At 43.5% G+C, this 22,933-nt stretch overlaps 1 protein-coding gene across 3 annotated transcripts; it reads right to left on the reverse strand.

The window, feature by feature from the left end:
• Window positions 1-8,766: 8,766 nt before the first annotated feature.
• Window positions 8,767-13,433, reverse strand: LOC110529868 (galectin-3). 3 transcript variants are annotated; one of them, XM_036985400.1, is made up of 6 exons: window positions 13,347-13,433; window positions 11,759-11,769; window positions 10,946-11,452; window positions 10,613-10,701; window positions 10,174-10,345; window positions 8,767-10,027 (listed from the first exon to the last, which is right to left on the reverse strand). In XM_036985400.1, the coding sequence occupies exons 2-6, from the start codon at window positions 11,762-11,764 to the stop codon at window positions 9,869-9,871; spliced, it is 933 nt and encodes a 310-aa protein (XP_036841295.1). In that variant the 5' UTR covers window positions 11,765-11,769; window positions 13,347-13,433; the 3' UTR covers window positions 8,767-9,868. The 3 variants fall into 3 exon arrangements, with proteins under 3 accessions (XP_036841295.1, XP_036841294.1, XP_036841293.1); XM_036985399.1 differs by having other exon boundaries at window positions 10,946-11,500; XM_036985398.1 differs by lacking the exons at window positions 11,759-11,769; window positions 13,347-13,433 and having other exon boundaries at window positions 10,946-11,746.
• Window positions 13,434-22,933: the final 9,500 nt, after the last annotated feature.

Genomic DNA, 22,933 nt, shown 5'->3' on the forward strand with positions numbered 1-22,933 from the left:
TGATGGTCGGATTCGCGTTTATTGTCGAAGGAATGAGCATTACACCGAGGCCTGTACTCTGGAGCGGTATCGATTTAGAGGTGGAGGGTCTGTCACGGTCTGGGGCGGTGTGTCACAGCATCATCGGACTGAGCTTGTTGTCATTACAGGCAATCTCAACGCTGTGCGTTACAGGAAAGACATCCTCCTCCCTTATGTGGTACCCTTCTTGCCTCCAGCATGACAATGCCACCAACCATACTGCTCATTCTGTGCGTGATTTCCTTCAAGACAGGAATGTCAGTGTTCTGCCATGGCCAGCAAAGAGCCCAGGTCTCAAAATATACAAATATTTACACATGTTAACTATGCTGAAAATAAATGCAGTTGACAGAGAGAGGACGTTTCTTGTTTTGCTGAGTTTATATAAAAAATGTTTGTTGTAAAACAACTGTGGGACAATATATATGTAGGACATAAGCAATAATTTACAGCGCCTTCAGAGTGACTACCTCATCTCTGTAGCCCACACATACAACTATCTGTAAGGTCCCTCAGTCGAGCAGTGAATTTCTAACACAGATTCAACCACAAAGACCAGGGAGGTTTTCCAATGCCTTGCAAAGAAGGGCTCCTATTGGCAGATGGGTAAAAATATAAAAAGCAGACGTTGAATATCCTTTTTTTTAAACCAAGCAATTCAGTTAAGAACAAATTCTTATTTACAATGATGGCCTACACCAGCCAAGCCCTCCCCTAACCCGGATGACACTGCGACAATTGTGTGCCGCCCTATGGGACTCCCGGTCACAACCTGTTGTGATACAGCCTGGGATCAAACCATGGTCTAATAGTGATAGCTCTAGCACTGACATGCAGTGCCTTAGACCGCTGCTCCACCCTTTGAGCACGGTGAAGTTATGAATTACACTTTGGATGGTGTATCAATACACCCAGTCACTTAAAAAATACAGGCATCCTTAACTCAGTTGCCGGAGAGGAAGGAAACCGCTCAGGGATTTCACCTTTGAGGCAAATGGTGACTTTAAAACAGTTAGAGAGTTTAATGGTTGTGATAGGAGAAAACGGAGGATGGATCAACAACATTGTAGTTACTCCACAATACTAACCTAATTGACAGAGTAAAAAGAAGGAAGCCTGTACAGAATACAAATATTCCAAAACTGTTTGCAAAAAGGCACTAAAGTAAAACTGCAAAAATTGGCAATGAAATTAACTTTATGCCCTGAATATAAAGTGTTTGGGGCAAATCCATCACGACACATCACTGAGTACCACTATTCATATTTTCAAGCATGGTGATGTCTCCATCATGTTATGTGTATGCTTATCTTCGGCATGGACTTGAATGTTTTTACTATAAAAATAAATGAGAGCTAAGCACAGGCGAAATCCTAAAGGAAAACCCAGTTCTGCTTTCCAACAGACCCTGGGAGACAAATTCACCTTTGAGCAGGACAATAATCTAAAACACAAGGCCAAATATACACTGGAGTTGCTTACCAAGATGACATTGGAAGTTCCTGAGTGGCCTAGTAACAGCTTTGACTTAAATCGTCTTGAAAATATTTGTCAAGACTTGAAAATGGCATTCTAGGAATGATCAACAACCAACTTGACAGAGCTTGAAGAATTTTTTAAAAGATGAATGTGTAAATATTGTATAATCCAGGTGTGCAATGCTCTTACAGACTTACCTAGAAAGACTCACAGCTGTAATCGCTGCCAATGGTGAATTCTTCTTACACTTTGACATTACAGGGTATTTTATGTAGATCGTTGACAAAAAAAAAAAGACAAATAAATCTATTTCATTCATACCACTTTGTAACACAACAATATGTGGGAAAAGTCATGTGTGAATACTTTCTGACAGCACTGAACATATACACTCAATAACTGACAGGGGGCGCTGTTTCGAAGCAACCATGCCTCAATTTTGGCAGCCCCCCCACCAATGAAAAAAATATTCGGAAAGCTATAAAAATGCATTTATTAATGTCTACATTTGTTTTTGCTATGTTTTACGCTATTACAGACACCTAATGCATACTTTTAAATTATGTGAGCTAAACATACAAATAATACAACAATTATATGTAAACGTTTTCCTTAAAGTATAATCTTTTTAAAGTTCTAATGTAACTGTCCCCACTACAACAACAAAATAGGTCATATAAAAACGTCCCTATAATATAAAAAAAAGGCACTTCCACTTCCATGGTGTTGATGCTCTTAAATTGTCATGGGTGTGGCTGGAATGCATCAACCCTTTTTCGAGAGAACAACACTGACACAATATTGAAATGTTGCCATAGAAACCAGGGAATTTTGTCTGTGTATGGTTATGTTGTATGTGTTTTATGTATACGTGTCTGTGCGCGCGTGCGTGTGTAGGTGTTAGCAGTGCGAAGTGGTAACCAGGGGGAAACCAACTGCCAAGTCCAAAGTATCTCACAAGACACTGGATTTCATTTAATTAGCACGACAGCGCCCATTGTCGTGCATACCCCCGTTTCCAAACGCAACGAACACAGGGAGGGCTTCTGACTCTGCTGTGGGTAACATGGCTGACTTCATTGCTCAGCAGCCAGTCATGAGACTGTGTCTCACAGACACTAACCAACTCCCTGACATGGTCTCTGTGCCAGGGACAGTAATGGCATTACAACAGACAGATACCTCCACTGTGTCAGAGCTGGGCTTGGTTCCCTATGCAGATAGGGTGAAAAGTCTGTGTCATTGCACTGAGTCTGTAACGCATCATAAGAGGGCCCAGTCTAACAGTTTCCTGGTAACGGTGATGAACATAATCAACTCTGCTGATCCATCTCTCAACGTAAAAGTTATGTCATCGCTATTTCATTGTTATGACAGTGTTATGACAGTGTTCACCCTCCCGTAGTAAAGCTATTCCTGGAGATGTTCATTTTAATACCTGAATGAAACTGATAGCTAAAAAATATAAACCATGTTGAATGATTTTTAGAATCTCTCAGATTGAGTTTGGTTCCAGGTGTCAATCCTAATCCTTCTCTCCATCCATGATCAGATTATCTGTAGATATTGAAACCCCTTGCACCTATAACATCTGACCACCTCTATGGAAATCTAGCATGGTAACTTTAACTTTTTGTGCTGTCTTGCCACTTGCATGTTGTCACGCCAAACAATGACCATAGGAGTTGGCAAGACATCGCAAGCAGATCTGGGATCAGGCTAATTGTAATCCCCTGTGCACCTAACTTCTGGCGACTAAGGGCTCTATTCAATCCACATCACAGAAGTTCAGCTTTACAGCGTGATTGAAATTTAAAGGCAATGTTTCCCCTTTAGAGAGACTGCATTCACTTTAAACGCTGCATATGTTGGCTCAGTCAGAAATGACCTTTACATTTCTGTAATCTGTAAAAGGGCTGTGGTGACCGTATTAATGCCACACCGGCGGTCAAGAGTCATGAAGGCATTCAAATTCCTTGTGACCGTCTAGTCACTGGTAATTAGGCTTCTCCAAACTCTGATGCTGCTGATGGTCATTAGTAGCCTACCAAACATGCTAACTGCCTGGTACTCAGCACTCCATTGTCCCGCTAATCCAGGGGTGGGCGATTCCAGTCCTTAGGGGCCTGATTGGCGTTGCACTTTTTTTTCTTCCATCCCTGGCAAACACAGCTGATTAATCAGATAGCATTCTAAACTGAAGACCATGATTAGGTGATTATTGGAGTCAGGTGTGTTAGCTGGGGCTGGGGCAAAACTGTGTCACCAATCAGGCTCTCGAGGACTGGAATTGCCCACCCCTGCTCTAATCAATGCAAATGTCTTCGAAAATCTAATCAAACACTTCAGGAGAGACCAGTGCATAGATGACACGGTCATTTTTCTCGCTGCCCCTGTTCCGAGACAGGTGCATATTAATTGTCCATTCTAAATCATAACAAATGTCACACATATATTATTTAGTATATGTAAAGACAATTAAATCAGGAATAGTCTGATGGGTGACAATATTAGCATATCACTTTTTTTATTACAACTTTTTCTAATTGTAGTCGCACACCTCTTGTAGCCTAGCCCATGGTCCTATATGTTTTGATAAGGTTTGTATCACAACTAAAGTGGCCAAATAACTTCTTAAAATGAAGCACATTAATCCGCTTTACAGGGGGTTTAGAGTCTAACTGGTAGACATAAGCAGCGTGTGAGTTTCAAGTTTGGGGAAGATTGTTTTCACCATAAAAATGCGCCTTTCTAATAAAAGCATTACATGCATAATCGTATTTGCGGTCACTTTTGATAATGGTGTTTTCCCGCTAATGGAACAGTCAGTGCTTATGGCCTACCACCATATGCACATTGCTGTGCTTATAATGTGAAGAAATAGCCTAATAGTTTATCAACATTTTAAGGTAAATGTTCTGATCTGTTGCGTCAGCCACATTGTGTAAAAAATGTGTTTTGATGCTAGTGGTTGTATTAATTTGGGATCTATCACATCTCACAACTGCTTAAGAATATAATATATATGTTTGGAATATTTATTTCTTGCACAGAATAGAATAGGTTGACTTTTGTACAATGCGGGATAGTAGATTGACATAGGCTAGTGCTTTTGCTGTTTGTTTGGCCTACTCATCTTGCTGGCTGATGAAAAGTCAATGTGAGCAGTTCTTCCAATATCTTCAATATTCACAGTTATGTCCCCAATGTGTCTGGCTTCACTTGTAACCTGTGAGAAAGACCCGATCCCGTGATGGAGAGCCAGGTGGGTGAGAGGTGCTTAGGAGTGCGCAGCACTCAGGGAGAAGGGCTCAACGCAGCACTCCGGGACAAGGGCACAACGGCCACTGGCCGCAAAAGGCATGGATTCTTTTACGGTGCATTACAGCCACAAAGGGGATGCCGCGGTGAAATTCGAGGCATTATCAAGTGCTTGTCAAATTGTGAATGAGAGACTAATGAAGTGTGTTCAGCCTGCACGACAAAAAAAACAAAGCAGAGCTCATGACTTTCAGGCGACTATTTTCAAATCATCATTAGAGTCTCATCATGCAGCCTTACAATGTACTAAACATCAAAACATAGCCCAACGTCTGTAGAACAACTAAAGTTACATTAATAACTCTAAATTAAGCATACAGGAGTACATATTTCTTTCTTAACCGCTTTATCACAGAATAGCCGCATGTGTTCACTCCCTCAAATTGTTTGGAGAAAATATTTACATTTTATTCAGCTTTGTTCAGTCGTATTCTATATTTAGTGCCCGCCACAGCCCTACTCTGCAACGCTAATATTTCTTTATCTAATCCAGTCTTCTACCCAATTCCTGTAGATCATTATGGTGGAGAGAGGAGATTCATGGTCAAACTAACTCACAGCTAAATTAACGGTGTCCGCGGTAACAACAGCAAAACAACAAATCCCTACTTCTGTTCGCTATCTGGGATGTGTCCTTGATAGAAGCTTGGGAGGTGTGAGCATGGCCAATAAGGTGCTAGGGAAGGTTAATGCCAGGATGAAGTATTTGTCTAGAAAGTCCAAGCTGCTTGATAAGGACTCCATGAAAGTGCTAGCTACTGCCCTCATTCAATGCCATTTTGACTACGCTAGTACTTCCTGGTTTGGGGGCTTATCTAAGTTTATGAAAGGGACGCTCCAGATAGCCCAGAATAAGCTGATCATGGTAGTATTGAAGGTGAGCCCATGTACTCACATAGGCAGGAGCTTGTTTCAGGAACTAAACTGCATGCCTGTTGAGGCAAGGGTGTCCCAGATTAGACTAGGTTTGGTTTATAGGATTGTTTATGGTTCTGCCTGTTGAGGCTAGGGTGTCCCAGATAAGACTAGGTTTGGTTTACAGGAGTGTTTATGGTTCTGCCTGTTGAGGCTAGGGTGTCCCAGATTAGACAGGTTTGATTTACAGGAGTGTTTATGGTCCTGCACCCAGATATCTAACTGATTACTTTCCCCATGTGAGGGATGCGCACAATCACAGCACCAGATCAGGTGTTGCTGATGTGTGCTTATACAGGTTCAGGAGTAATGCTGGGATAGGTACTTTCTTGCATACTGGAGAACTCAGAATGGAATGAGTATGCCCAGAATGAGTCTGCCCATAAAAACGACATCCTCTCTGGGCAGCTTTAAAAACAAAGTTAAAATATGTTTGATGTCTGCTGTGCCCATATGAATAACCCCTATGATGTAACTGCAATGATGAGATAGGTGTTATTCTTCTTTGTTTTTATGTTTAATTATCAAGTGCCCAATCCTAACCCTAACTGGAAGTGCCAGTGTCGCACTTCTGCATCTGCGGTGAAAGGTGGCGGCGCTAGAGCGATGTTTGTCAGACCATGAGACATCCTGAAAATAGATCTTCTCATGAAAACGTCCGTAGCATCCAAACATGACCACTCTATGGAAAGGGGAGACACTCACGAACACGATGGTGGTCTCTATGACCCCCATAAGTGTCAGGGGACTTTTTTGAAGTCAGTTCCGTCGATGTGCCAACCTCTGTTTGGTAGCGTCCAAACCGTTTGGGCTACAAACTAATGGGACCCCACTTTGGAAAGGGGATATTCTCACGAACACTATGGTGTTTTCTGTTTTGCTCTGCATCCCCCACAAGTTTCACGAGACTCGTCTGAAGGTAACCGGTACTGGTTTTAAAAAAACGAATGGAAGTACGAAGGTAGTTTTGCACTTACCCAAAAAAATGGTTAAATATGTGTAAAAAATATATATACATCTATATATATATATATATTTCCATAGTTTAAAAAAAATATCTCCTAGATTTAGGAAAGACACTTCAAACCTTGTTTCTTATGATACATTTTTTGACATGTATGAATATGTGCCATTGGCCATATACCATGTCCCTTTTGGCCTTATTTTTTAAGTTTTTCTATGAAAAATAGTAAATGGTATGAGATGGTAATTATACATTTTATAGGATCAAATGCTAAAGCAGGAAGGTGTGAAAAAACGGCATTTGATAGTGTTTGGAATTGCTAACATGCTCCATGCTGTACATTGTATTGCTGATTTAAAATGTTTATAATACAGCATTAATTCAATCAAATCAAGTCCATCAAAGTACACAGAACCAAGCAGGTAGTTATGGTATTACAAACCAAGCATAGATAGTAAGGCCTATTGTATACTGTCTGCAATAATATGCTTGGCTGACAAAGCCCTCCTCAAGTATGATCGGGCCTCTCTGCAAAAGCAACATCCAGTAATATTGAAAATCATTTCAAATATGAAACAGAGAAGAGATGTTCAAAGTGAAAAAGTCACTGAAGTACCGTACAGTGTACAAAATAAGTGACTGAAATTACTGATCAATTAAATGTCCTTTTTTATGTATGGCCATATATTTCAAAAAAATTGACAACTTTGTTCCAGAAATTGAGAAAAACTATATACAGTGGGGCAAAAAGGTATTTAGTCAGCCACCAATTGTGCAAGTTCTCCCACTTAAAAAGATGAGAGAGGCCTGTAATTTTCATCATAGGTACACTTCAACTATGACAGACAAAATAAGAAAAGAAAAATCACATTGTAGGATTTTTAATGAATTTATTTGCAAATTATGGTGGAAAATAAGTATTTGGTCAATGACAAAAGTTTATCTCAATACTTTGTTATATACCCTTTGTTGGCAATGACAGAGGTCAAACGTTTTCTGTAAGTCTTCACAAGGTTTTCACACACTGTTGCTGGTATTTTGGCCCATTCCTCCATGCAGATCTCCTCTAGAGCAGTGATGTTTTGGGGCTGTTGCTGGGCAACACGGACTTTCAACTCCCTCCAAAGCTTTTCTATTGGGTTGAGATCTGGAGACTGGCTAGGCCACTCCAGGACCTTGAAATGCTTCTTACGAAGCCACTCCTTCGTTGCCCGGGCGGTGTGTTTTGGATCATTGTCATGCTGAAAGACCCAGCCACGTTTCATCTTCATTGCCCTTGCTGATGGAAGGAGGTTTTCACTCAAAATCTCACAATACATGGCCCCATTCATTCTTTCCTTTACACGGATCAGTCGTCCTGGTCCCTTTGCAGAAAAACAGCCCCAAAGCATGATGTTTCCACCCCCATGCTTCATAGTAGGTATGGTGTTCTATGGATGCAACTCAGCATTCTTTGTCCTCCAAACAGGACGAGTTGAGTTTTTACCAAAAAGTTATATTTTGGTTTCATCTGACCATATGACATTCTCCCAATCTTCTTCTGGATCATCCAAATGCTCTCTAACAAACTTCAGACGGGCCTGGACATGTACTGGCTTAAGCAGGGGGACACGTCTGGCACTGCAGGATTTGAGTCCCTGGTGGCGTAGTGTGTTACTGATGGTAGGCGTTGTGGTTCTGGGATTTTTGCTCACCGTTCTTGTGATCATTTTGACCCCACGGGGTGAGATCTTGCGTGGAGTCCCAGATCGAGGGAGATTATCAGTGGTCTTGTATGTCTTCCATTTCCTAATAATTGCTCCCACAGTTGATTTCTTCAAACCAAGCTGCTTACCTATTGCAGATTCAGTCTTCCCAGCCTGGTGCAGGTCTACAATTTTGTTTCTGGTGTCTTTTGACAGCTCTTTGGCCTTGGCCATAGTGGAGTTTGGAATGTGACTGTTTGAGGTTGTGGACAGGTGTCTTTTATACTGATAACAAGTTCAAACAGGTGCCATTAATACAGGTAACGAGTGCAAGACAGAGGAGCCTCTTAAAGAAGAAGTTACAGGTCTGTGAGAGCCAGAATTCTTGCTTGTTTTGTAGGTGACCAAATACTTATTTTCCACCATAATTTGCAAATAAATTCATTAAAAACCCTACAATGGCAGACTAAATACTTTTTTGCCCCACTTTATTGCCAGCGGTATTTTATCGGGAAAATATTCAGTGTACACAAGTCTCAGAACTCTGTGGCCTTTTTCAAAACAGTAAATGCATTTTGAAAATGTAGTTGCCTTCTCAAAACATCAAATAAATCAAAAGAACATAACTGCCTGCATAAAGAGTCAAAAACACTATACATGCATATCTCTAGAGTCAAGCTGACTAGAGGTATGCCTTGAAAAATATCCCACTTAATCATTTCATTACCGTCTTTGCGGTCACTAAACTATCAAAATTGGAAAATCAACTATCAAAAGGTTGACAAATGATGGTAAATTACTCACCTTTTATGCATATGTCACCAATCATTTTCATACACAACGAATCAAATACTTGTTCATGATCAAAAATGAATTGCGAAATGTGCACGTTGTGCAGGATTCTTCCCATGTAGGCCTATTCAATATGTAGGTCGGTCTGCTCTTACACGGTAGGTTTGTAGACTTTGCATTGGCAAGCAGAAAAAGAATCCCCAACAGACATCAGGAAAAGGAAATTCAGTAGAAGAACACAACTGATGTGAATGGACAGGCCTCAAACTACACCAAAGCAAAGCTCTGTAATGGATGCTCACAATGTTGGAGATGATGAGTTTAAAAAAGCATTTCAAAATAGACGGTCCCCATTGCTTAGCTTTTTCCTTATAATATGCATGATTTGGAACGGATAGAGACGCTTACAATTTTGTGCGCTTATATTTGCTGATTGCTGGAAACAGTTGACTTTTCTCTTGATGAAAGCAACGTGTCACAGTAAAGAACATTGCATTTTTTTTTGTCCTAAGATCACGTATATTTGCACATGGACAGAGTTAGTGGGCATTAACGCAGTACTGTGTGTGCACCACAGAATGAGCACAGCTCATCATCATCATCATCATGAAACAGGTGCAAATAATTAATTGTATGTATTTAGCACATGCTGGGTGTTATATGCTGTATAGTGATGTCATGGGTGTGGGTGTCATGGTATTGTGTCTACGTTGACGTAGGTGAGGATGACATCATGGAGGATGTTGATGCGATCGATCTGGTTGAGTTCTCTGACGCGGTGTTTGAACTCGAACAGCTGAGCTCCGTTCACAGCCACCTTGAACTCCTCAAACGTAACCAGAATCTTCATCTGAAACACAGGTGGAGAAAGGGAGCAGAGGAGCTAAATAAAGTGCAATTTAGCCGCAGACATTATCGAAAGTGGAACTCAGTTGATTTGTTAGTCAGTAGAGTACAGACGGCAGGAGCACTGCCTCAGTGGAAGTTCCCACTGACCTCGAAGGACTGTCCAGCCATGAAGGGGAAGCCTCCCTGTGTGTGCCTCTCCTCCTTCCCCCAGCGCTCTCCCACCATGGTGTTCCTCACCACTGCCTGCTTGCCCCCGTCGTTGAACCGAGGGTTGAGGTGGAAGGCAATGTCATTACCACGCACAAAGTTCACTGTGAACCTGGAGGGGATATGATCAATTAAAACAGTTTTATTCATCAGATTGATAAAAGCATGGGCCAAGACATTAGTGAGTGAAAACAAGCCACAGTCACCAGGTTGATAGGCCCACTCTTCCAGGACAGTCAACAGTACAGATTGACTTATTCCATCAGTTGTGTTCAAATAACGTACTGGCAATGTGTAGATCTAAGGGATAATTCAGGGATCTTATTCATCATAGTAAACAGCAAAGACCATAGTAGACTATGGTAGTTGATGAACTCACTGCTTAGCATTTGGTTTGACCCGGCCCATGATGGTGATCATCATCTTGTCGTAGATGCCTCTTTGTAGGTTCAGGTTGTAGGGCACGCTCTATACACCAACACAACACACTGACATTTAGGACATGGCTCTGTCTTCACACCAACACAACACACTGGCATTTAGGACATGGCTCTGTCTTCACACCAACACAACACACTGACATTTAGGACATGGCTCTGTCTTCACACCAACACAATGTCTTTGCCAATTCCCTCCCTCCACCCCTCTCTCTCTCCTTCCCTCCACTAAAGCTACACTACAGCTTCTCTAGATCCTATTTCTTGTCTCTCACCAGACGTCCAGCTGGCGTTGGAGTCCACTGTGGAGCAGGTGTAAAGCCACCTGGATTCTGACCAGGCCAACCAGACTGACCAGGGCTGAAAGGCCATCCAGACCCTGGGTTAACGCCTGGGATAAGGCCTTGGGTAACCGGCCACCTTGGGGCACTAGGCTGGCTGGGGACTTGGGAAGAAGCCGGGGCTGAAGCTGTAGGTTGAAAAGGCTGGGGTGCAGGCTGAGGTTGGGGCTGCGGCTGGGGTTGGGGAGGCTGGGGCTGGAATTGGGGAGGCTGGGGTCCAGGCCAGCATGGCTGGCAGGGATGGGATGGGGCTGGTTGGGGTGGTTGTGGTTGGGGACCAGGCCAGTTTTGGGCTGAAGCTGGGGCTGGTTGGGATGGTTGTGGCCCAGGCCAGCAGGGGGTGTTGGGTTGCCCAGGCCAGCAAGATGGGGGCTGGGTGGGCTGTGCCGGCCAGGCAGGACCCCCTGTTTGGTTCTGGCTGGGCCAGATGCTGTTGCTTCCCTGGGGGATAGAACCAGAGGACGAACAGCCACACAGAGCATCAGAGAGCTGGTGGGACAAGAAGGGTACACGCATACACAGTCAGAGACACACACACATGCAGACATGCACACATGCACGCTAAAACCCTCATGCATGCACACACAGATAGAGAGGCCTATTCAGACATGAAATTCAAGAATTGAAGAAATATCTCAGAATGCTTGAAAAACAACGGTTAAATATTTCAAGAACACTGAGACAGTGAGAGCTGTGTTCTCAGTCGTTAGTTGTCAGTGCAGAGGTTGGAGGAGGTGAGGTACCTACTTCCATAGTATCTGTAAGTAAAGAGAGAACAGCATCACTACCCTTTTTCCTCGCCATCACAAACGGAAGCATCACTCATATCAAATCAAAGTTTATTTGTCACTGCGCCGAATACAACAGGTGTAGACCATAACAGTGAAACGCTTACTTACAGGCTCTAACCAACAGTGCAAAAAAGGTATTAGGTGAACAATAGGTAAGTAAAGAAATAAAAACAACAGTAAAAAGACAGTGAAAAATAACAGTAGCGAGGCTATATGCAGGCACCGGTTAGTCGGGCTGATTGAGGTAAGGCTATAATTGAACATAATCACTAGGAACTCACCACTGTCGGATAACCAGTCATTAAGTTCCAATAAAGTATTGATATGACAAAACTCCCACTTGAGATCTGACACATTTCCCACATTTTCAATTCTGATCAATAATTGATATTAAATAGAGGGACAGCTCGTCTATATATATATATATGGCCACTAGATGGCCCCAGTTACCAGTCCCTGAAGTACCAACTGACAACCAAAATGTGCAGGCGTTTTGGAAACACTCCTTAGTAAATTCAAATAGGCCTATAACCTCATTGCCTCCAGTATATTGAAGACCAAGTCCCACACTACTCATACACTGAGTATGAAGTCAATTGTAACACAGCAAATCCTCATTTGGGCACATGATGCACCATAAAGTCCTCAGTGAAGAATGTATATGAAACAGTGGAAATGTTGTCTGTAATTTTAAATTGAATGATTTTTTATTTCACCTTTATTTCACCAGGAAAGTCAGTGAAGAACAAATTCTTATTTACAATGACGGCCTACCCCGGCCAAACCTGGACGACGCTGGGCCAATTGTGCGCCGCCCTATGGGGCTCCCAATCACGGCCGGATGTGATGCAGCCTGGATTCGAACCAGGCACTGCAGTGACACTTCCTGCACTGAGATGCAGTGTCTTAGACTGTAATCATTCTGCACCAGCCTCACAAGCCTGCTGTTATCCTACCCTCTTAGCACAGCAGATTCCACAGATAGCTACTCACCAATTACATCATAACCTGATTACCTGCCCTCAGACTAGTCTTGTATTTGCTGTGCATTGTCTTATAGACTATAACATGACCGCAATTATGATATGGATGCATAGTATAAGATAGGCTCCCATCCCATAATAGGCCTCCAAACCATAACTGCAGTCCTGCCCAAATAAGTTGGTGACCTTTTCTCAGCAGCTACTATAAGAAGCAACCATTCAGTCTTTGGCTCTGTGTGTTTCTTCATCAAGTTGAAATATAAACGTTATCACCAACTTTTTGGAGGGACAAGCCCATCACAGAGGTCAGCCATCACTTCTACTGTATGTCTCATCAAATAGGATTTCACACAGCTGGAGCTTGAATCAGTAAATCAAATCAAATAAACGTTCATTTCAAATTGCATCACACTTAATAGTAAATCAAAGGAAATAAGGTAAGAGCTCCCTGGTCAGATGTCACCAATGGGACAATACAGATTTTCTGGATCTCAGCCTCAAAGGGACTAACCTGGATAAATAAAATAAAAAAAACAGATCAATTAGTCAAATCTTAGTTACCTGTTATTCACTGGTCTCCTCAGATGTAACACTGTAGAACCAGGTTGTTGCTGTGTTGTTGAGGTGACAGCTAGACAGCTCTAGCAGGAATCCACACACGCATATTTATGATCTCCTTTATACCTTCCCTTTTTCATTTGGCCACTCCTTCATTCCCAACTCTTCTGGGAGAACCACGCCCAGGGGGAGAAACACGCCCAGGGGGAGAGATTCCCGGTCACAGCTTTCCCCTTGTCAAAACATCGTGCACAATATCAAGAGTAGATGTATACATTTCTTTATTGTAAAGTAGGCCGTCTTAACCCTGTGAAACCCCCAGGTTGTAAAAACGCAACAGGTCCTACACTCATGTCCAACGCCACACAGTACATTTCCATAGACAGAGACGTGTCTCTTAGTAGCATTTGTTGTGTGTCCTGTCTTCTCTAAGATGTGGTGATTATGTCTACATTTTTCTCTTGACAAACAAACATTCCAGAGCAAGATGCACTTTTGTAAGTGCTGCAAAAACAGATGAGCAAAAATGCTTGGGTCTCGTGAAAATCCATCAAGCGGAGGTAGGACATAAGGCATGGCTGGTGACTCGTTTTGGAAATGTGCTAAATAATGTGGTAGTGCAGTGGACTGATGCACTTTTGTCGAGCTGTTGGTTGATTAATAAATTGAAGTGGACATAATTTAACTAATGATGGGGTGGCTGGAATGAAACAATCAACAGAGACACCAGAACACATTCAGAGAGAGAGGGAGGGAGAGTGCAAACAACACATGACACAAGGTTTTTTGGAATTTCCTCTTAATGAGTTTGAGCCAATCAGTTGTGTTGTGACAAGGTAGTGGCAGTATACAGAAGATAGCCTTATTTGGTAAAAGACCAAGTCCATATTATGGCAAGAACAGCTCAAATAAGCAAAGAGAAACGACAGTCCATCATTACTTTAAGACATGAAGGTCAGTCATGTCTCTTCAAGTGCAGTCGTAAAAACCATCAAGCGCTATGATGAAAGTGGCTCTCATGAGGACCGCCACAGGAAAGGAATCTCATAAACACACTGATGGGCTCTGACTCCGCTGTGGGTAACATGGCTGACTTCATTGCTCAGCAGCCAGTCATGAGACTATGTCTCACAGACACTAACCAACTCCCTGACATGGTCTCTGTGCCAGGGACAGTAATGGCATTACAACAGACAGATACCTCCACTGTGTTGCAAACCTGAGAGGAGCTTTAGAGTGAAGGCAGGCCTCTGGTTGGTTCCCTGTGCTGGTGGAAAGTATGTCTCACTGGATTGAGTCTGTGGCTGCATCCAAATTCCCTTCACAGGGCACTACTTTTGAGCCATAGGGAATAGGGTGCCATTTGGGACAGTCCCTGTATCTCAACAGGAGAGGGGCCAGTCTAACAGCTGGTAACGGTGGTGAACATAATCAACTCTGTTGATGTAGCTCTCAAAGGAAAAGTGATGTCGTCCTTATGACAGTGTTATGAAGCCCGTATGACATATTGTTAGAGTAAAGTGTAGCCTAACCTTCCCAGAGAGCAGTAAAGCTGGAGGAAATTGATAACTGAAGCATAAACAATGTCAAAGGAATTTTATAATCTCCCAGATTAATATTCGGCCCTGTTGTCAACCCTAATCCCTCTCTCCATCCATGATCAGATTATGATCCCTGATCCCTATGACGACACTGTCTTGCCACTCGTATGTAGTCACACACAACAATGACCATAGGCCTTGTCACAAACAGATCTGGAATCAGGCCAATGGAAATCCCCTGCACCTAACCTCTGGCAACTAAAATGTGTTTTTCTAATTACATTCCTAATTCCTGTAGATAGTATGGTGCCGAGGTGGAGAGTCATGGTCAAACGAACTCTGTGATAAACAGATCAATGGTGTCCACGGTAACAACAACACAACAAAACAAACATTCCCAACATGGCACACTCACTGTGTCAGTTCTCTTTGATTAGACTAGCTGTAATTTGAGTTGAGAAATGTAGGACATTTAAATGGGGTGTGAGTAGACAGACTGGGAATTGGACGAGCCATGGACTTGGTCTATCTCGCTGCATTGTTTTTATTTCTATGGATACCTCAACTCCGACCTATGCTGTTTTACCTGCGCTTTGACCAGCAAACAGAAGTCATTCCGTTATAGCCACTCTATTGACACGGCTCTGCTAGCCCCTGGAATCCTGACTGACTGCACAGTGAGCCTGTGGCAAACTGGGTCAATACATTCAAGCATGGAATGGATAACTCACATCCGCTTTGGCGATCTTCATGAACTAAGCAATAGCAACGTTTCTGCGTGGGAAAGAGCTTGTAGTACATCCACTGAACCACTTGATGACACTGGCACATTCACAGCATATACTGCAGTTGCGTTTTGGGTTTAAGTTGCCCTTAGGCACAGATCTAGGATCAGCTTACCCAGCTCACTCCTTGGTGTTACATTGCCCAGATTACTGTCTATTTCCATGTACATTGGACTGATATGACTCACGACTCAGAGTCAGGATATCATTGGAACGCGTGGACAACATTTACATAGCTTGCCTTTCAATGATTGGATAATACAATAGAGCAAAGTTGAATACACTTCATGTCAACCTGCGTCTGGCAGGCTATGTTCCATCCTCCAAGTGTAATCATCGGCCGTCAAGGCTCAACATGATAACATATAGACACACACACACACGACACACACATCCAGCATGGCTGCGTGAACGCAAGAGAACACCCCGCAGGAGGACCTCAACTCGCCAGCTGTGACCCACAATGCCGTGCATTGGGTGGCTGAGGGTTGCAGGGCATTTGAGGGCCACAGGCGTTGTGTGTATGTGTGTGTGCGTATGTATGTATGCGTGTGTTAAGTGGAGCATCTAATGATGCCATGATGACTCACTTTCCCATGAGCCCCTGGACTGGGACTCAAACTGTGAGCAGTGGAAACTTGAAGTCAGACTTTGTACAATATAGAACCATCTGGTTCCTCATAGTTACATTCTGGAGTCAGAGAAAGCTTCTGATGCCATAAACAGAAGGGTTGTGATGTCATAATGAGAAGGGATATGATGTCATGATATCATAATGAGAAGGGTTGTGATGTCACGATGAGAAGGGTTACAGTGCATTCAAAAACTATTCAGACCCCTTCCCTTTTTAAACATTTTGATATGATACGGCCTTATTCTAAAATGGTGTCACGTGTGCTCCCTCTCCGGCCTCTAGGTCACCAGGCTGCTCGATAGGGCACACACCTGTCACCAGTGTTAGGCGCATAATGACATTCACCTGGACTCCATCACCTCCTTGTTGATGCCCTATATGTCGCTCGCTTTGGTTCATCGTTACAAATGGATGAATTAAAATCATTTCTGGGCCTCCCGGGTGGCGCAGGTCTAAGCCTGGGTTCGATCCCAGGCTCTGCCGCAGCCGGCCGCGACCGGGAGGTCCATGTGGGGACGCACAATTGGCCTAGCGTCGTCCGGGTTAGGGAGGGTTTGGCCGGTAGGGATATCCTTGTCTCATCGCGCACTAGCAACTCCTTTGGCGGGTCGGGTGCAGTGCACGTTGACCAGGTCAGGTCGCTAGGTGTACGGTGTTTCGTGCGGCTGGCTTCCGGGTTGGATGCATGCTGTGTTAAGAAGCAGTGCGGCTTGGTTGAGTTGTGTTTCGGAAGACTCATGGCTCTCGACCTTCATCTCTCCCGAGCCCGTATGGGAGTTGTAGCTATGAGACAAGACAGTAACTACTAATAATTGGATACCACAAAATTGGGGAGAAAAAGGGTGTATAATAATAATTTCTTCATCAATCTTCACAAAATACCCCATAATGACAAGGGTATTTAGAAATGTTTGCTAATTTATTAAAAACAGAAAACATTTTTGCAGCGTTGAAGGTCCCCAAGAACACAGTGGCCTCCATCATTTTTAAATTGAAGAAGTGTGGATCCTGAAGCTGGCCTCCAGGCCAAACTGTCACGTTGTTCGTAATAATGAATGTCGGGCCTCCCGGGTGGCGCAGTGGTTAAGGCGCTGTACTGCAGCGCCAGCTGTGCCATCAGAGTCGCGCCCAGGCTCGCGCCCAGGCTCTGTCGTAACCGGCCGTGACCGGGAGGTCTGTGGGGCGACGCACAAATGGTCCTAGCGTCTTCCGGTTTAGGGAGGGCTTGTCTCATCGCGCACCAGCGACTGTGGCGGGCCGGGCGCAGTGCGCGCTAACCAAGGTGGCCAGGTGCACCAAGGTGGCCTCCGACACATTGGTGTGGCTGGCTTCCGGGTCGGATGTGCGCTGTGTTAAGAAGCAGTGCAGCTGGTTGGGTTGTGTATCAGAGGACGCATGACTTTCAACCTTCGTCTCTCCCGAGCCCGTACGGGAGTTGTAGCGATGAGATAGTAGCTAGTACAACAATTGGATACCATGAAATTGGGGAGATAAAGGGGTAAAAAATTATTAATGTCGGACCAAGGCGCAGCGTACGTTGAGTTCCACATCATTTATTAAGGAAGTGAAACTTTAACAAAGACAAAACAATAAACAATAAACTAACAAACAACGAACCGTGACTACAACACTAACTCAAAACATAAACAATATCCCATAACCCACAGGTGGAAAAAATGCTACTTAAGTATGATCCCCAATTAGAGACAACGATAACCAGCTGCCTCTAATTGGGAATCTTACAAATCACCAACATAGAAAATAAACCTAGAACCCCACATAGAATATATAAACTAGAACAGTCACGCCCTGACCTACTCTACCATAGAAAATAAAAGCTTTCTATGGCCAGGACGTGACACAAACTGAGAAATCGGTCGGGGAGACCCTTTTTCAGGGAGGTGACCAAGAAGCCGATGGCCACTCTGACAGAGCTCCAGAGTTCTTCTGTGGAGATGGCAGAACCTTCCAGAAAGACAACTATCTATGCAGCATTCCACCAACCAGGCCTTTATGGTAGAGTGGCCAGACGGTAGCCACTCCTCAGTAAAAGGCAACTAAAGAACTCTCAGACCATGAGAAACAAGAGTCTCTTGTCTGATGAAACCAATATTGAAATATTTGGCCTGAATGCCAAGTGTCACATCTGGAGGAAACCTGGCATCATCCCGTATGTGAAGCATGGTGGTCACAGCTTCATGCTGTGGGGATGTTTTGGATTGGGAGACTTGTCAGGATCGAGGGAAAAATGAACAGAACAAAGAACAGAGAGATCCTTGATGAAAACCTGCTTCAGAGAGTTCAGGACCTCAGACTGGGGCGAAGGTTTACCTTCCAACAGGACAACGAACCTAAGCACACAGCCAAGACAACGCAGGAGTGGCTCTGGCCCAGCCAGAGACCAGACTTGAACCCGATCGAACATCTCTGGAGAGACCTGAAAATAGCTGTGCAGCAACGCTCCCCATCCAACCTGACAGAGCTTGAGAGGATCTACAGAGAAAAATAGGAGAAACTCCCCAAATAAACAGGTGTGCCAAGCTTGTAGCGTCATAACCAAGAAGACTCGAGGCTGTATTCACTGCCAAAGGTGCTTTGACTTACCAAAGCACATATTGAATGGTAAGCTTCCTGCTTTTACTCTCTGCTTGTTCTTCCTAGGGGTACACTCAAAATGACTGCCAGTCCATCCATTATGCCGTCATTGACATGAATTGGGAGGCCCGTTGTCACGTTCTCACCTTTATTTCCTTTGTTTTGTATTTTTTTAGTATGGTCAGGGCGTGAGTTGGGTGGGCTGTGACGTTCTATCTAATACCAACTGAGACTATGGAACGGGTGGACCAAACCATACTAGGCCGAAATATACAAATCCCCAAATCATAGAAAAACAAACATAGACTGCCCACCCCCTCTGTCCAGAGCTTCCGCCCCTCTGTCCAGAGCCTCCGCCCCTCTGTCCAGAGCTTCCGCCCCTCTGTTCCGAGCTGCCCCTCTGTCCAGTGAGGTCATTTAGAATGGTCGCTGCGGTTAGGAAGCCACGGAGGCGGACAATTAGGCGGACCAAGACTATGGTGAAGTGGGGTCCACGTCCCGCGCCAGAGCCGCCAGCGCGGACAGACGCCCACCCAGAACCTCCCCTATAGGTTAAGGTTTTGCGGCCGGAGTCTGCACCTTCGGGGGGGGGGGGGGGGGGGGGGGGGTACTGTCACGTTCTGACCTTTATTTCCTTTGTTTTGTATTTATTTAGTATGGTCAGGGCGTGAGTTTGGTGGGCAGTCTATGTTTGTTTTTCTATGATTTGGGGATTTGTATGTTTCGGCCTAGTATGGTTTGGTCCACCCGTTCCATAGTCTCAGTTGGTTTTAGATAGAACGCCGCCACCCCGTCCACCTGTGGGGAAAACAACCTGTGGTTACCTAGTTTATCCCTTTGGCTCACAACAAAAACACAATCTTTTTCAAACACAATGTTCTTGTTGTCTGCTTGTTTTAATTCAATACTAAACTACATTTAAGAAAAAGACAACATGTATAAAGATTTACATTTCGACATTGCCTGCTCGCTAGCGTTCTCACTACTTAGAAAAATGCAATATTGTAGGGTTCCCTCATGCCCTTTTTCATGGCGGTGCTAGTAACCACGCGAGTGAGTGCTAGCTAGCTACCAACCAGAACATGAAGCTAGCCAAGACCAAAAACAAACAAACGGACTACACAGCTACAACTAGTTACAAACTGACTATACTAAGCAAGTTAAATGTCTTGCCTGTGATTAAATAATTTTCACACACCTGTAGCAAGACAGTGCCAATAGACATGGTCACCCTCTTCATGGTTCCTAAGCAACTTTGCAGTATATACAGTGGGGCAAAAAAGTATTTAGTCAGCCACCAATTGTGCAATTTCTACACTTAAGAAGATGATAGAGGCCTGTAATTTTCATCATAGATACACTTCAACTATGACAGACAAAATGAGGGAAAAAAATCCAGAAAATCACATTGTAGGATTTTTAATGAATTTATTTGCAAATCATGGTGGAAAATAAATATTTGGTCACCTACAAACAAGCAAGATTTGCTCGCACAGACCTGTAACTTCTTCTTTAAGAGGCTCCTCTGTTCTCCACTCGTTACCTGTATTAATGGCACCTGTTTGAACTTGTTATCAGTATAAAAGACACCTGTCCACAACCTCAAACAGTCACACTCCAAACTCCACTATGGCCAAGACCAAAGAGCTGTCAAAGGACACCAGAAACAAAATTGTAGACCTGCACCAGGCTAGGAAGACTAAATGTGCAATAGGTAAGCAGCTTGGTTTGAAGAAATAAACTGTGGGAGCAATTATTAGGAAATGGAAGACATACAAGACCACTGATAATCTCCCTCGATCTGGGGCTCCACACAAGATCTCACCCCGTGGGGTCAAAATAATCACAAGAACGGTGAGCAAAAATCCCAGAACCACACGGGGGGACCTAGTGAATGACCTGCAGAGAGCTGGGACCAAAGTAACAAAGCCTACCATCAGTAACACACTACGCCGCCAGGGACTCAAATCCTGCAGTGCCAGATGTTTCCCCCTGCTTAAGCCAGTACATGTCCAGGCCCGTCTGAAGTTTGCTAGAGAGCAGTTGGATGATCCAGAAGAAGATTGGGAGAATGTCATATGGTCAGATGAAACCAAAATATAACTTTTTGGTAAAAACTCAACTCGTCCTGTTTGGAGGACAAAGAATGCTGAGTTGCATCCAAAGAACACCATACCTACTGTGAAGCATGGGGGTGGAAACATCATGCTTTGGGGCTGTTTTTCTGCAAAGGGACCAGGACGACTGATCCGTGTAAAGGAAAAAATGAATGGGGCCATGTATCGTGAGATTTTGAGTGAAAACCGCCTTCCATCAGCAAGGGCATTGAAGATGAAACGTGGCTGGGTCTTTCAGCATGACAATGATCCCAAACACACCGCCCGGGCAACGAAGGAGTGTCTTCGTAAGAAGCATTTCAAGGTCCTGGAGTGGCCTAGCCAGTCTCCAAATCTCAACCCCATAGAAAATCTTTGGAGGGGGTTGAAAGTCTGTGTTGCCCAGCAACAGCCCCAAAACATCACTGCTCTAGAGGAGATCTGCACAGAGGAATGGGCTAAAATACCAGCAACAGTATGTGAAAACCTTGTGAAGACTTACAGAAAACATTTGACCTCTGTCATTGCCAACAAAGGGTATATAACAAAGTATTGAGATAAACGTTTGTTATTGACCAAATACTTATTTTCCACCATAATTTGCAAATCAATTCATAAAAAATCCTACAATGTGATTTTCTGGATTTTTTAAAATAATTTGTCTGTCATAGTTGAAGTGTACCTATGATGAAAATTACAGGCCTCTCTCATCTTTTTAAGTGGGAGAACTTGCACAATTGGTGGCTGACTAAATACTTTTTTGCCCAACTGTATATGGTCGAGGGGAATTCTTTCTTATGACGTGAATATGGACTCGGAGTATGGATTCTATTACTATCAGTTGTTCTGATAACACAATTAAAAGGTTTCTAATATCATAATGATAAGGTTTTTGATGTCATAATGAGAAGGGTCCTCATGTCATAATGATAAGGGATCTCATGTCAATGAGAATAGTGTCATTATCAGAACAATTCTGATGTCACAATGAGGATGATGACATAAAGCCAGGCATGATGGCCCATAGATGGTTGTAAGCTGTGACTGAGTGATATTGAGCTCAGGCAGCTGAAAGAGGAGAGGCTCTATTCCTGTCCTTCTCTGCCTCAGCACACATCACCAACCTCATCAGCCCCAACCCCTCAAAGCCTCTCAAGCCACCATCGCTCCCTATCTCACCCTCTATTTCCCCCCGGCTCTCTATCCTTCTCACCCTCCTCAAGCCCCTGGCCACCCTGCTGGGTGTACCTGGAGGTAAGATGACACAACAAGATCTCACGGTTTCACTTCAGTATTCAACGTTTGTCCAGGGTAGGGTAAACGTCTATGGATGACGTGAAAGTACACTGTAACAAAAAACTCATTTATATGGTCATTTTGGGTATTGTCAACAGTAGAATACTGTGAAACATTTTACTGCAGCATACTGTAAAGTATGGAGCATTGTGGCAAAAGTTTGTGGGCGTGGAAAGAATTGTGGTATTTTGAATGGCACTATAATTCCACCCCACAGAATACAGTATCCGTACTGTATTTTTGGAATACCAAAAACCTTTTGACCACTAGAGGGTGGATGGTATTTTTGGTAGAGGCTCTTTAACATATTTTGAGGCATGCCTTGTAAGAGGCTCTATTTGTTGCACCCGTGAGTGAGAATGCTGTACCTATTTATCTCCTATATAGCAGTAGTGCTCCATCAATTTAAAATATATAGGGGATAGATTTGAGTTGCAGCAAGTCTTGAACCTTAAATGGCTAGTTTGGAAGCCTTTGTAAGGCCTCTAGAAGTGCAAGTGTTTTAAAATGCCAAATATTTATTGATATGCTGTAATGTGTAAAAATATGACCTAACAGCCAACCTGCTTGCACCAATCCCTTGTAAATACTGTAAAACACAAACCTCACTGCTCAATGATTTTGATTCTTCCATCCATTCATT

The sequence above is a fragment of the Oncorhynchus mykiss genome, chromosome 8 (genome assembly GCF_013265735.2).
Source record: "Oncorhynchus mykiss isolate Arlee chromosome 8, USDA_OmykA_1.1, whole genome shotgun sequence".
Lineage (NCBI taxonomy): Eukaryota > Metazoa > Chordata > Actinopteri > Salmoniformes > Salmonidae > Oncorhynchus > Oncorhynchus mykiss.

Bases quoted from the DNA above. Each gene is read 5' to 3' on its own strand.
- LOC110529868 (XM_036985398.1), bottom strand. From the start codon at position 11,527: ATGCGTGTACCCTTCTTGTCCCACCAGCTCTCTGATGCTCTGTGTGGC. The intron at 10,702-10,945 runs GTGAGAGACAAG...GTTGGTGTATAG, and splicing joins CAACGCCAGCTGGACGTCTG to AGCGTGCCCTACAACCTGAA. The intron at 10,346-10,612 runs GTGAGTTCATCA...TATCCCCTCCAG, and splicing joins GTCAAACCAAATGCTAAGCA to GTTCACAGTGAACTTTGTGC.